The following is a 14,100-nucleotide window of genomic DNA, read 5'->3' on the forward strand; positions in this document are numbered from 1 at the left end:
GTTTGAGCTCAGATTTTAAAAGAACTAATGATTTAGAAAAAGTAAAAATCCTGACCTCTGTGTACTTTTCTTGTGTGTAGGTATGGAAGGTCTGGTAGTTTACACAATGAACTACTGCAGTGGTTAGCCCCAGGGATTGAGATAGGGAGGATAGGGAGGATAGGGAGGTAATATAGACATATTTAACACTGACCTGTTGCCACTTCTGATATATTTTTTTAAAGACTTTATTTATTTATTCATGAGAGAGAGAGAGAGAGAGGCAGAGACACAGGCAGAGGGAGAAGCGTGCCCCATGCAGGGAGCCTGACGTGGGACTCGATCCCGGGACTTCAGCATTACGCCCTGGGCCAAAGGCAGGTGCTAAACCGCTGAGCCACCCAGGGATTCCCCCACTTCTGATATTTTAAGTTTCAACGATTTGTATATTAATAAAGGGGTGCCCTTTCCCGGGGAGGGTTATTTCCAGAAGCTGGAAGTATTAGCTTCCTGGCATTTGGCTGGCCGTCAGTTTGACAGCGCAGGTGGTCACAGAGGCGCAGCTGAAGACCAGCGGGCAGAAGGCCTCCCACTCACCACCTAAGGAGGGGCCCTCGGGGAACCTTGGAGCAGGTGCGCCCGCGCGCTCCCACCCCAGGCTGCACCCGCCCGGGACGCGAGCGGGGCGGGGCGGGGCGGGCCGGGGCCACGCCCACGGCCTCGGGGGTCTTAGGCCCGCAGCCCGCAGCCCGCAGCCGGCTCCCCGCTCCCCGCTCCCCGCTCCCCGCTCCCCGCTCCCGGACGGCTTGGGCGCACGGTCGCGGCGGGCGGGCGCTGCCCGGCAGCAGGGCCTGCGGACGCAAGGACGCGCGCGCTGCACCCCCGCTCCGCGGCTGCAGGATTGAAGGTAGCGTTTCTTTGGGAGGGTCGCGCGGTCTGCGAGGAGGGCCCCGCCCACTTCGAGGAGGCCGCGCGGGCCGGGGCGCCGGTCCTGGCTCAGGCGGCAGGTGGTGCGCGGCCCGGGACGCGCCGCCCGCGGAGCCCCGCCTCCTCCCCGCGGGGCCGCCGCCGACCCGAGCGCCCCCCACCCCCGAGGCCGGGGGCGGTGGGAGCCCAGAGGAGCACTCGATTTCCCCCGAGGGGGTGTCAGCCCCGCGTGGCTCGCCTCTCACCGTGCGCACATCCCCGCAGCGGCCTGCGCGGGACCCGCGCTCCCGGATTCGGTCGTTTTCTTCCTCTTTGGAGGGTAAGCGCCGTGGGGATGCGCTTTGGCCCCCGCGGCCCTCAAACGCGCCCTCGCCGCTGGGTGAATACGGGCAGTTGCAGGAAACGCGCCGCGGCCGCTGATCCACGTGGTCGCCTTTGCGCGACCGCTGCAGGAGTCACAGGTCGCAGGAGGGTAACGAGTGAGAGTTCATGTTTGCCACCAAGAGAAGGCCGAGAGGTCGACTGAAACCTTTCCCGTGACTTGGGAGGGCCTGCGCTCAAAGGTGGACTGGTTTCTGCCTTGGCACCTGTGCCCAGAAACTTTGCCCAAAATGTGAAGTTGAATGAATTGATTATTTTCCTGGAAAGTAATGCTGAGAAATGCTTTCTTGCGTGCGTTGTATTCATTGTGAGAACCCTTAATGTGTCCAGCCTAGGGTGGGACCCTCCCCAGTTCAGGCTTCCCTGGAGAGGGCCGGGCTTGCTGTCCTCAGGGCCTTTTCTTTTAAGGAGTCTGGCTGGTGGGGCTGGGAGAGGAAGAAGGAGGGGAGGGGGGGGTGTGGGCGGAGGGGGACAGGAGAGGGAAAAGATGCCTGAAAGCCTTCTAACCCCAAATCAGGGATTCTAACAGATTGCCTGGTTCAAGTTCTGTGTAACCCTCTTCTTGCATCTCAGAAGGTGTTTTCAATCTACATATATTTTGAAAATTTCAGTTTTCTATGAGTCATTAAAAGGAGATAGGCCTATTTTAAAATTTAAAGTTTTCTTTTAAAATAAACTATATCTTAATATCACAGAGAGACTTAGAAGACAGTATAGAAAACTGCTAAATCGTGGTGGAATAGGAGGACACCAAAATGCTGGAAATCCTTGCTTTAGGAAATATTTATTTGACATAATACTCTGTCGTGTTGAACCCTTGGTGATAATTGTAATTTGGTGATATTGTACTTTTTTAAAATGGCAGTTTTTGACTTAGAGGGCAACTAAGGTCATGTGAGCTGTAAAGAATGTAGTTTTTTTTTTTTTTTTCTAATTATGTTTTTGTTCTGTACTTGGGTGGTATTTATTGGGCAGAAGTGTTGGTCCTTAGTATCATTGATTCTTTTATTAGAAAGCTGTGTGTTTAAGAGCTGTATTTTGAAGCAGATCTTCAGCTCTCCTGTCCAGGCCCATACCTTCCTTGCCATTGCACCCATGACGGGGAATTCAGACCCATTAGCAGAAGCCTTCTGATCTGTGGTAGCAGTGATAAGATTGCAGTGTGCTGCTTTAGAAAGCAAATTAAATAAATGACATTTGATAATTATTTCTATTCATTTTCATTTTGGTGCTTCCAACAAATTTGTGTTGGCTTTTAGGTAGTTTTGAATCTTTATTCTGTTATCTGTAATATTTACACAACATTTCTAGTGTTGTGACAATTGAAAACTTGAAACTTTTCAGAGTACTTTCTGAGTATTCATTTAACTAATCCGGAAGAATTTGGTGATGGTGCAAAAGCTGGTTTCCACTGCTGCCACCAGGTTGGCTTTGGATGTTCAGTCTTTCATTTAATCTGTTTTTGGAAATGTTCTTCTCAAGAATACTTGTTGGAGATTATTCTTAGATAGTCTTAGAGGATCCAATTCACATAGTCACCTGTTCGACCAAACTAGTAAACATAACAAAAAAAGGAAGTTGGGTTAGGGTGGTTAGTGAAGCCACTAAGTGGACTTTGAGTCATTGTTACACTCTTTACCAAATGCTAATAAACCTTTTCCAAGCTCTAGAATTGCACTGAAGATCAGTGTCAGGCTCTCCATCACTTGATGGTGTCCCGTATTCTGGTTTTATGTTCTCCTGTCACTCAGAATTCTGGATAGTGACTCTGAAACAGCCATCAAGTTTCTTCAGTACTCAAGGAAGTAGTTCATCTGATCCTGAAGACTCCAGTGAATTGATCTCAGATAGGTACTTTCTCATCATCTTCTTAGGGGTTTAGTCATTCACTCTTTCTGTACCTTTACTAGGTTACCGCTGTATTCTCCAGCACACAGAACAGCCTGCAAACACAGGATTAGCTATTTTGATAACTCAGTAGAAAAGTTTCTGCAATAAATAAAATTGAGAAAAAAAATAAAATAAAATAAAAAATAAAATAAATAAAATTGAGTGTGACATCTTATGAGGGGAATACAAGCCCCTTAGCTTGTCTTTCCCTTATTTTGTGATGTTCTTTGAAAATGTGCCAGGAGCTCCTTTCTGCCTACTTCTGGAGTGGAATGTAAAGTGGGAGAACCAACCTTGAAATTACCTTGTAAAATTGAACACCAATAAAAAAAATAAATTTGTAAGTAAAAAAAAAAAAAAAAGAAAAAAGAAATTACCTTGTAAATAGTGGTTTGGATAATAGTAGGACATCAGGTAGTGGTGGGGAAATTAAATTGTGGATGTTGAGCTCAAGTACATTATATCTGTTCTCCAAAGCTCTATGTTAGGAGTAGGATTCAGAGAGAAATTGAGAGCTTCAGGTAGTAGACAGCAGTTAAGAGAAGTTTTTAGTGGATTAATGGGTTGTCTCCTCCACCTCCTCTGTACAGTTGAATTTGGCTTATGAAGGTAGTAGGATGCATTTATTTATTTACCTTGACTTTACAACATTTATTCATGATGCCAAGGCAGTGAGTTTTATCCTGGTGTAGACCTGTTACTATTTTCTTTCATAAAAATGAAATTTCCATAGACTGCTTCTAACTTTGGCAGGTTACTTTCCCTAAAATTGGTCAGACCTCAAAGACAGTATGAATGAATTGATTGAGTATGAATGAATCAATTATATCTATCAACCGAAGTGAAAAACTCAGAAGAAAACCCCACAAAAGTATATATGTTGTGCAGTTAATAGTCAAACAAATGATTTCAATAAAATTTATATGTCTTCTTATTTAATTATTATAACTGTAGTGGCATTATGTGCTCCTAAAAACTGAAACTTAAAGTTTACACAGCCTACAAACAAATAAATATAATCTTGGACTACTTAAACTTTTTGTAATATCTCTCCATATATGTTCATTAAAATGGAAATTTACAGAGCCCTTTGACTGTTTGATCCACAGATTTCTTAGTAGAGCTTCCAGTCTGATTCCTAACAAGGGTTACAATATTCCCACTAACCAGGCCAGTTGTTTTTTGGACTGGTTTCCTCCCGAGTAAAAAACAATTGCTTGGGAATCAATAATTTCCTAACAAAATCCTTGAACAAAATGAGATGATAGGTGAATATCCTAAGCATAAAAATTATTGGATTTTTACTTATACATTCTGATGAATGTGTTTTTGTGGTATTTTGCCAAGCTAGGAAGTGAAATCAGATGGATGTTGGTGAGTACCCCATGGCAGCAGTTCGTTCGTTCAGAGTGAACTATAACTTGGAAGCCTTCTTTAGGTAAGAAAGTTGGCAGTTTGAAAAAGCAATCATCAGTTTTTTAAAATGATCATGTATGTTTAGGTTGGAATTTTTATATAAGGATTTTCAAGCTAGTAAAGATTAATTTGTCTTGCATTCTAAAGTATGTTTAACTGATTCTCATTGATATGACTTATGTTAAATATATGATTTGTAGATGAGTTTTATACTCTGAAGATGAATGTACACAAAGAAAAGACATCAAAATGTTATTTTTAATAGGGTGACTGGTATTCATTTAATGTCTTGTTTATGGTGATTCTATCAGTGAGCTGAATAAACAATTTTACAATTATTTATTTTACTGAATAAACAATTAAAACAATCTGTCCATGTTATATGGAGTCAGTTTGTATATATAATATAGTCTCTTTGTTTACAACTACAGGGCAACTTGCTAACCTGACATTTAGATGAAATCTTATTTTACTTTTGGCCATGCTTCTTTTCCAGTGAAGAATTATATTAGGGGTAACTCTTTTCGTGATAACTTAGTGAAATTGTAACAACCTATCCTATAAGGTTATTAAATAAAACACATACAAGCAAAATGTCCGTAAATGTGCTCCCTATCAGAATTTAGGATTCACTGTCCATTCTTTAATCTTACCTGGGCCAACATATTTCATTTTAGGGAATTAAAATTAAAGAGTAGGGCAACCCTTTCAAATTAAGCATATTTCGAAAAAAAAGCACACACAAAATAAGCATATTTCAAGTGTGCTTTGAATTATTAGTATCAGCATTTTGATATATTCTACATTACTGGGCCAGTTCTCAGTTATGCGTATAATTGGTTGAGTCATACTAAACATGTGTGATAGCTCTTTCACTGGATGCTTGAGGTACAGCTTTGCAACTATTTCTGTTTTCCATTTTAGTTTTCCAAACCCTGAAGGTGACCTTTCATTTTGTTCAGCAACTTTATAGGTTAGCCCTGCTTTGGTATATCCAGCTGTCTATTATGGCTAAGAAGTGATTCACATCAGAGATATATACATTTCTAACATTCAGGGATGAAAAGAGGATTAAGTAGTCAACCAAAGTTTAATAAAGTTGAGAATCACTCTTACCATGATTTTGTCTCTCAAATGATTGTATACTTAAAATACTTTGGATTCCTATGTAGAATATATGTACAAGATAACCCTATATACTTGGGTACATCTGGACCTGAAATTTGTTGTAACTTAGTTGTGTCTCAAGCTGGCTCCTACCTGAAGATTCATCATATCTTTTGTTGGGGAAGAATGACCATTCCTTTGCTTTTTCACATTTGCTAGTGAGCGTCAGGTGTGTTCTTTAAACAGGCTGTATCCCTGCTAGGTCCAGCTTCTCTAGAGCTCCTGTGTCCTATGTGTCACCTGAAAATTGTGCTTCAAATTAAATAATGAAATTAGTTCATAAAAATGCATTGGACAGTTTAACACAACAAGAATGCAACATTTATTAAGCCTTTACTATGTTCTGGTACTTAGATGCTTTAATCCTCACAACTGCCTTATGTGATTAGGTACTGCTATTTTCCCTGCTTTTCAGACGAGGAAGCTGAGGCTTACATTTGCTCAGACAAGATTGCATGGTCAGTCAACGGCTGAGCTGGGGCTTTTCCAGGCCTCTGCTTTTGATAACGATTTACTGTCTTTCAGGACCCCAGGAGTTGTTAGCACAATTGCTATGTAATATTTCCTAATTAACCAGGAATGAACCTGGGAGACACAGTGCTTCCATGGATGTTCCCTTCTGGAAGCCTCCCCAACAATTCTCTTCCACACACAAGCTCAATCACATGTCATGGCTTTATTCTTGCAGTGCAGCTTGTCCCAATGTCAGGGATGGCACTTACCATGGTATTTCACCATTTGGCCATAGCTTTTTGAGAGCAAGTTCCCTCTTACTTACCTCTGTATGCCTAGCATATGGCAGTACCTATCAGTGTGTGAAAGTGGAAGATTACTATTAAAATTTAACTGTTTTTGGGGATCCCTGGGTGGCGCAGCGGTTTGGCGCCTGCCTTTGGCCCAGGGCGCGATCCTGGAGACCCGGGATCGAATCCCACATCGGGCTCCCGGTGCATGGAGCCTGCTTCTCCCTCTGCCTGTGTCTCTGCCCCCCTCTCTCTCTCTCTCTGTGACTACCATAAATAAATAAAAATTAAAAAAAAAATTTAACTTTTTCATTTTCTAGTGTTATTTTGTGCAATCAGAGTATAGATGTCTGAGGGAAATGTGGAAAATATAATAACAAAATCTTTTAATGTTTACAGAATGAAGAGGAACAATTTATCTGTTGTGAATAAGATTGTCCAGTATTCATCAGCAGTGAAACAACCAAAAGTTGGGTTCTACTCTTCTCTCAACCACACCCATTTGCCGGCTGTCCTTCTAGACTGGGGGAGTTTGCCTCACTATGTAGTATTACGCATTTTTCAGTATCTTCCTTTAATAGATCGGGCCTGGGCGTCTTCGGTATGTAAGAAATGGAATGAAGTTTTTCATATTCCTGACCTCTGGAGGAAGTTTGAATTTGAACTGAATCAATCAGCGACTTCATATTTTAAGTCTACCCATCCGGATCTCATTCAGCAGATCATTAAAAAGCATGCTACCCATCTCCAATATGTCAGCTTTAAGGTGAGAAGAGTAAGCATTAAATAGAAACAACTTACATTTTTGTTAGTGTCATATTTGTGTATCTAAATCATTATGCTGAAGCAGTCAGTGAATTTTGCAGAATCTTTACTCCAAGCTATTTCCTGGGGGTTTTGTTTTGTTTTTGTAATTATTTGCATGGACTGAGATATAGAACTTACATATAACTTAAACCTCAGTTTTCTTCATCTGGATGGTACTACTGAAATTCAGGTCATTATAAAGGATTTGAAAATATGAAACACTTAGAAAGTTACTTTGTCCTCAGCTCTATTTATCATTTTCTTGTCTGAGATCTTTTATATAAAGAAGAAATATCAATTTGATACATAGCTTGACAGGATAAATAAAGTGTTGCAGTTGAATTCTGTTCCATAGTTATATTGCCAATAACTTTCTGATAACTTACCTTCAGGAAATAAAGATTTAAAATTGTCTTTATAGGTTGATAGTAGTACTGAATCAGCAGAAGCTGCCTGCAATATACTTTCTCAGCTGGTAAATTGTTCTATCCAGACCTTGGGGTTGATTTCAACGGCCAAGCCAAGTTTTATGAATGTGTCAAAGGTAAAGATGCTAGGCTTTTATGTGATATATACAAAAATTCTCAAATATTTCAATCTAGGCAAAAGGATTCTTCCCCTAAAAACATGCCATGTCCTCCTTATGTTCAAAGAATTACTTAAAGCAGTTTTCTATTGACTAGCACTTTGTTTTGTGAAATAGCTTATGGATGGTTTCATCCTTTAGATATACTTTGTAATTTTAATAATTGTTTCTACAGTAGCCATCATTAATATAAAATTTAGGTGTTATACTTAGGATTTTCAAGTGCAAGTTTACTTAGTTTCTTTGAATATAGAGTGTGTATGGCCAGTAATGCATGACTTTCTCTTTTTTTTTTAAGATTTTATTTATTTATTCATGAGAGACACAGAGAGAGAGAGACAGAGACAGAGACAGAGACACAGGTAGAGGGAGAAGCAGGCTCTATTCAGGGAGCCTGATGCGGGACTCGATCCCGGGACTCCAGGGTCACACCCTGGGCCAAAGGCAGGCACTAAACCGTTGAGTCACCCAGGGATCCCCAGCACATGACTTTCTTGTAATTCTGCAGCCTCTCTATTGGAGGTAGAACAACATAACACTAAATGAACTGTACCAGTTAGGATGATGTTGGATTCTGTATAGTAGAAATTCCAAAGCAATAGTAGGTTAAACAATGCGGCTGGAGTTTATTTCTCTTACCTGAAAGAAATCCATGCATGAGCATAGCTGGTATGAAGTTGTTAGTACTCCGCCGAGCTCCTTCCAAGCATTCCCTGCTCTTAAAGGCATTTAAGATGGCATTACATCCTGTCCTGGGCAGGAGGGTGGAAGAAATGGGGAAAAAGGGTAGGCCCCCTGCTTTTCAAGGACACTAGCCATGAGAACCACGTAATGCTTCTGTTGACATCTCATTGGCCAGCACTTAACAGTGTGGCCACACCAGGTTTCTGGGAGATCAGAAACGTTTTTTAGCTGACTGGTAAAGTGCCCAGCTAAAAATTGAGACTCGATTACCAAAGAAAGGATGAATGGCTGTTAGGAAGCCTCTATAAGCATAAACAAATAATTGTCTTCATTCAGGCTTCATTTGGAATGCCATCCCCAGACAGACCTTCCTTGACCACTTTTGCTAAACCAGCGCCCCCTTCTCCAGTTATACTCTGCTGTATTATAGTATTTTCTTTATGTCACTCCTGAGTACTTGAAATTACCTTAATTATTTAACATATTTATTCTTATCCCCTATAGCAAAACACAAAAGTCTTTGAAGGCAGGGATTCTATTTTGTTTATTTACCATTATAAACCCAGAGTTAGAGTAGTGCCTGATATATAATAAACACAGTTCTGATTGTCAGTAAAACTGACTGATGGAAACCTTCCTGTTGAAGAGGAAAGAGGAATAGTAGCATCTTCTCTCTCGTAAACTGGGTCATGGTTCTCAAGTGTTTACACTAGCCTGTTTATCTTTTTAAGAGATAGTCAGGGAAAATGGGTCATTTGGGGATTGAGTAATATAAGCAATCAGATGAAAACTTAACTACTTCTAAATAGTTATTTCCTTGCATATGAATGATGGAATCAGCTTAGCTTGAAATTCTTAGCTTCTAAGCTATCTCAAATGTTACACATCAGCTTCAGTCTGAGTTAGCTGATGCAGGCACCAGGGTGAGGACTAGTGATGAGCACACTTCCAAGATCTGCCTCTACAGTTAAAAAGAGTGTAGTGGCTTCTGGCAAAGTCGTGCATCGCTCTGAGTGTCAGTTTTTTCCACTTGTAAACTGAGGAAAGATAAGACAAAAGTACAGTATTTTGGTAGTCATAAAGAATGCTAAAGGAATATGTGGATACCATGATGAGGTACGTCCTCTAATGCTGACGTACATCCTTCAGGACTAAAAGAGTCCATGTGAGTTGTTTAAAGGGAAAATAAACCTTATATTTCTTAAGGAAAAAGTGATGTGGTTCTCTAATTGTTTTTGACACCATAAAATTTAGTAAAGAGATCTAACCATCTACCATTTACAAATTTATGTAAATCAATTTACAATGAATACAAACCAGTATACTTTTTAATAAATGAATTGAGATTTTTAACCAATTTGGTCATTGTCATAGGAGTAATAGAACCTTTGGTAGAACCCAGATTGACTTTGACAATGGAAAAATGATCATGGAAGAATTTGGTTTTCAGATTGCTTATCTGTGTCAAAAAATACTGGATCTGAAAACTTGTTAAATTGTACCCATTTTGGAGTCAAACTATAAATAAAGTTTTGTTTGTCAATCTTCAAAACATTTAAAGTTTTAAAAACGTATCTTTATTGGGACACCTGGGTGGCTCAGTTGGTTGTCTGCCTTCGTCTCAGGTCATGATCTCAGGGTCGTGGGATCAAGTCTTGTGTTTAACTCCCTGCTTAGTGGGGAGTCTGCTTCTCCCCTCTGCTTGTGCACTCTCTCTCTCTCTCTCGAATGAATAAATTAAAAATCTTAAAAGTATCTTTACTTAGATAACTTTCTAGCAAAAGCATATCACTGAAGAATAAGATCATTTAGTTATGGACAAGTATTTATTGATCTCCTACTATGTGCCAGATATTATTTTAGGTGCTGGAAATATAGGAGTGAATAAAACATGAAAATTCTATTTATTCTATGACAGAGGTTGAAAAGGTTCAGACAGTAAGTATTATGGGTTCCACAGGCTATAGTTTGGGAGCTACTCAACTCTAGCACTATAGTGTGAAAGCAGACATAGATAGACTGCATGTAAATGAAGTAACATGGCTGCATTTCAGTCAAACTTTAATTGTGGACACTGGAAGTTTCTTGTAATTTTTATATGTCACAAAATATTATTCTTGACAAATTTTTTCCAACTATTTACAAATATAAAAATCATTCTGAACTCAAGAGCCATACAGTAACAGACAACACTGGATTTGTCCAAATAATAATTTGCCAATCCCTATTTTAGGAAATAAATATAACTATATCCTTTTAATATTGAAAATCAGATCCTTAGGATTGAAAATAATTGGAAGGTGTGTGTATTAAATCTTTGAGAAATTATTTTGACTGGCTATTGGTGTCATGAAAAAATGCTAATTTGTTGATTGCTTTTAGTATGTTATTGTAGCATATGTTGATAGAGTTTCAATGAACTATTTGATTGAAGCTGTAGATTTTTAAATAATGCTTTCATAATTCTTTTCTTATTGCCATGCAAGTCTCATTTTGTGTCGGCACTTACAGTTGTCTTTGACAACTCAAAATCATTATCATCGATCAAAATTGAAGACACACCAGTGGATGATCCTTCATTAAAGATTCTCGTGGCCAATAATAGTGATACTCTAAGACTCCTAAAAATGAGTAGCTGTCCTCATGTTTCCTCTGATGGTAGGTTATATCTTTTTAATCTTGCATAATGTTTTTTATTATACTAGTACTATAATAGTACATATTATATATATTATATATATTACATATAATTTATATTATACTAATTGTAACAATGCAATTTCATATTGAACAATTTATGCTTATGAAACATAATTTTTAAAAGTAATCTTTTTTGAAAGAAGTCTTAATCCATAAGGTAGACATAGTTTAAGTTACTTCTAAAAGTATTTTAGTCATATGTATATTTTATTATACATATTTATTATTATTATATATAACTATATATATTTTGACATCGATCTCCTCAGAAATCATTTGATGTCTATTTTATTATATTTAATTTTTAAGCTATCTTCTTTTTTTCTTTTTAAAGATTTTATTTATTTATTCATGAGAGACACAGAGAGAGAGAAAGAGAGGCAGAGACACAGGCAGAGGGAGAAGCAGGCCCCATGCAGGGAGCCCGACGTGGGACTCAATCCCAGGTCCCCAGGATCACACCCCGGGCCAAAGGCCGCACTAAACCACTGGGTCAAAGGGGCTGCCCAGCTATCTTCTTTTTAAAGATGTATTCTTTATTTCAGAGAGAGAGAGAGAGAGAGAGAGAGAGAGAGAGAGAGAAAGAGAACGTGCCAAAGAGAGCTAGTGAGTGGGGGGAAGGGGCAGAGGGAGACAGAATCCTGAAGCAGACTCCCTGCTGTGCACAGAGCCCAACCTTGGTTCCATCCCAGGACCATGAGATCAATGCCTCAGTTGAAATCAAGAGTCAGCTGCTTAACTGACCAAGTTTGATGTCTATTTCAGCAAATAATGAATAACTAGTGTCAGATCTAAATTTACAAAATGTTATATTAGTATCAGGGTGATTCTTTGTTCTTAAGGATTTTTCCCCATTTCCCACAGGAATCCTTTGTGTAGCTGATCGTTGTCAAGGCCTTAGAGAACTGGCATTGAATTATTACATTCTCAGTGATGAACTTCTCCTAGCACTTTCGAGTGAAACTCATGTTAACCTAGAGCATCTTCGAATTGATGTTGTGAGTGAAAATCCTGGACAAATTGAATTTCATTCTATTAAAAAACAAAGTTGGGATGCGCTTATTAAACACTCCCCTGGTGTTAATGTTGTTATGTATTTCTTTTTATACGAAGAAGAATTTGAGGCATTCTTCAAAGAAGAGACCCCTGTTACTCACCTTTATTTTGGTCGTTCAGTGAGCAAAGCGGTTCTAGGACGGATAGGTCTTAACTGTCCACGACTAGTTGAGTTAGTGGTATGTGCTAATAATGGTCTTCAGACTCTCGATACTCAACTTATTTGTATTGCTGAACACTGTAAAAATTTAACAGCCTTGGGCCTCAGTGAGTGTGAAGTCAGCTGCAGTGCATTCATTGAATTTGTAAGACTGTGTGGGAAAAGACTAACGCAGCTCTCTGTAATGGAAGAGGTTTTGATCCCTGATGATGAGTATAGCCTTGATAAAATTCACACAGAAGTGTCCAAATACCTGGGAAGAATATGGTTCCCTGATGTTCTGCCTGTCTGGTAATTGGCTACTAAAGTTTCTTAATTTTTTTTAAATTGTTAAAGATTAGCTTCTTTCTTTCTATGCAAATATACATTTTAAGATACATTGCTGAAATATTTTAGGGTAAGGTATCATTTGCAAACTATCTTCATCAATTGCAGCAGAAACATATGAGAAAATGTAAGAGATTTAAAAAGCCAGAAATTTCTATAAACAGGGTGTGGACCCTATATTGGGGAATAGGTAGTTGATAGGCTAAAAACTATACATGATTTGTAGATGAGTCCTTCAGCCTTCATTGAAGGCATATTTTAGCTTGCTAAATAAATTTATAATATTGAGCTTTGGATCCCTAAATATGACATTTATAGCTTTATACTGCTTTAACTGCTCCTCTTTCATCTTGCTATTCATATATTTTACAAGATATGTAGTATTAAAATCAGACCCAGGGGCTGACTTACTTGTACTTAATTTTTAGCACAATATAAGACCATATTATAACTCAATAAACAATTTCTAATACACTTTGAATTCTACTTTATTACATTACCTTGGGGGAAAATGAACACTAGGTTAAAATTAATACTGATCATTTTATAAAGATACTGAAATTGTTAATTGATTAATATGCTACTGAGATTTGAAAAAAGTAAATTTTGCCGAGTGTTTTGGGGAGGGAATCCGCATGTACTGACCTACTACTCTGTATCTGGAACCATCCTACAGATCCTTTGCAGGAGTGATCTTACAATTTAATTAGTAACACAGCTAAAACTCTTTAGTACTTATGGATTACCTTTAGGGTGAAGCTATATCCTCAAAATGACCTATGGAACCCTCCGTGGTCTGACGTCTCCCTGCTTTTTTTGCCATCATTACTCCCCTAGCTTCCCCTTGGCTTTCTGCTCCATTCACTTGTAGTTCCTTAAAGACTGCCGTGTGCCCTCTACTCAGAGTATATGATGATATCTTATTTCTACTTTGATTGCTGTCTTTGCACCGTCAGATCTTTCCTTTAGCTATCATTTCCTCATGGAAGCCTCTGACTCTCAGCACTCTGTGACTCCCACTTACTTGTAGCACTTAACACTATCATAATTTGCCGTTTACTTATATGATTATTCTCTGCTAATTCCACTGAATGGTGAGCTTAATCAGTGCAAGATCACTGTCAGGTTTTGCTCACTGTTGTATCCCCAGCATCTAGCATATTTAGCAAATAGTAGACACTCAATAAGTTTTATTTAGGTACTCTCATTCCCAGAATTGTTCCTTTAACATTTTTCCTCAATATCTTAATTTTCTTTCTAAGAAAGCAATTATGCTA

General features: G+C 39.1%; 1 protein-coding gene across 5 annotated transcripts in view; it reads left to right on the plus strand.

The window, feature by feature from the left end:
* Window positions 1-13,297, plus strand: part of FBXL21P — a 28,560-nt gene extending 15,263 nt beyond the window's left edge. For 2 of the 5 annotated variants that reach the window (XM_038552232.1, XM_038552233.1), the window contains exons 2-6: window positions 4,529-4,615; window positions 6,903-7,269; window positions 7,732-7,854; window positions 11,067-11,238; window positions 12,145-13,297. In XM_038552232.1, coding sequence (XP_038408160.1) covers window positions 4,542-4,615; window positions 6,903-7,269; window positions 7,732-7,854; window positions 11,067-11,238; window positions 12,145-12,791 — 1,383 coding nt within the window. In that variant the 5' untranslated portion in view covers window positions 4,529-4,541 and the 3' untranslated portion in view covers window positions 12,792-13,297. Of the gene's footprint in view, window positions 1-815; window positions 887-2,682; window positions 3,139-4,528; window positions 4,616-6,902; window positions 7,270-7,731; window positions 7,855-11,066; window positions 11,239-12,144 lie in introns of those variants that run through there. The other 3 variants (XM_038552231.1, XM_038552230.1, XM_038552234.1) reach the window with 3 other exon arrangements.
* The last annotated feature ends 803 nt before the right edge of the window (window positions 13,298-14,100 follow it).

This window comes from Canis lupus, chromosome 11 (genome assembly GCF_011100685.1).
Source record: "Canis lupus familiaris isolate Mischka breed German Shepherd chromosome 11, alternate assembly UU_Cfam_GSD_1.0, whole genome shotgun sequence".
In the NCBI taxonomy this organism is placed as follows: domain Eukaryota; kingdom Metazoa; phylum Chordata; class Mammalia; order Carnivora; family Canidae; genus Canis; species Canis lupus.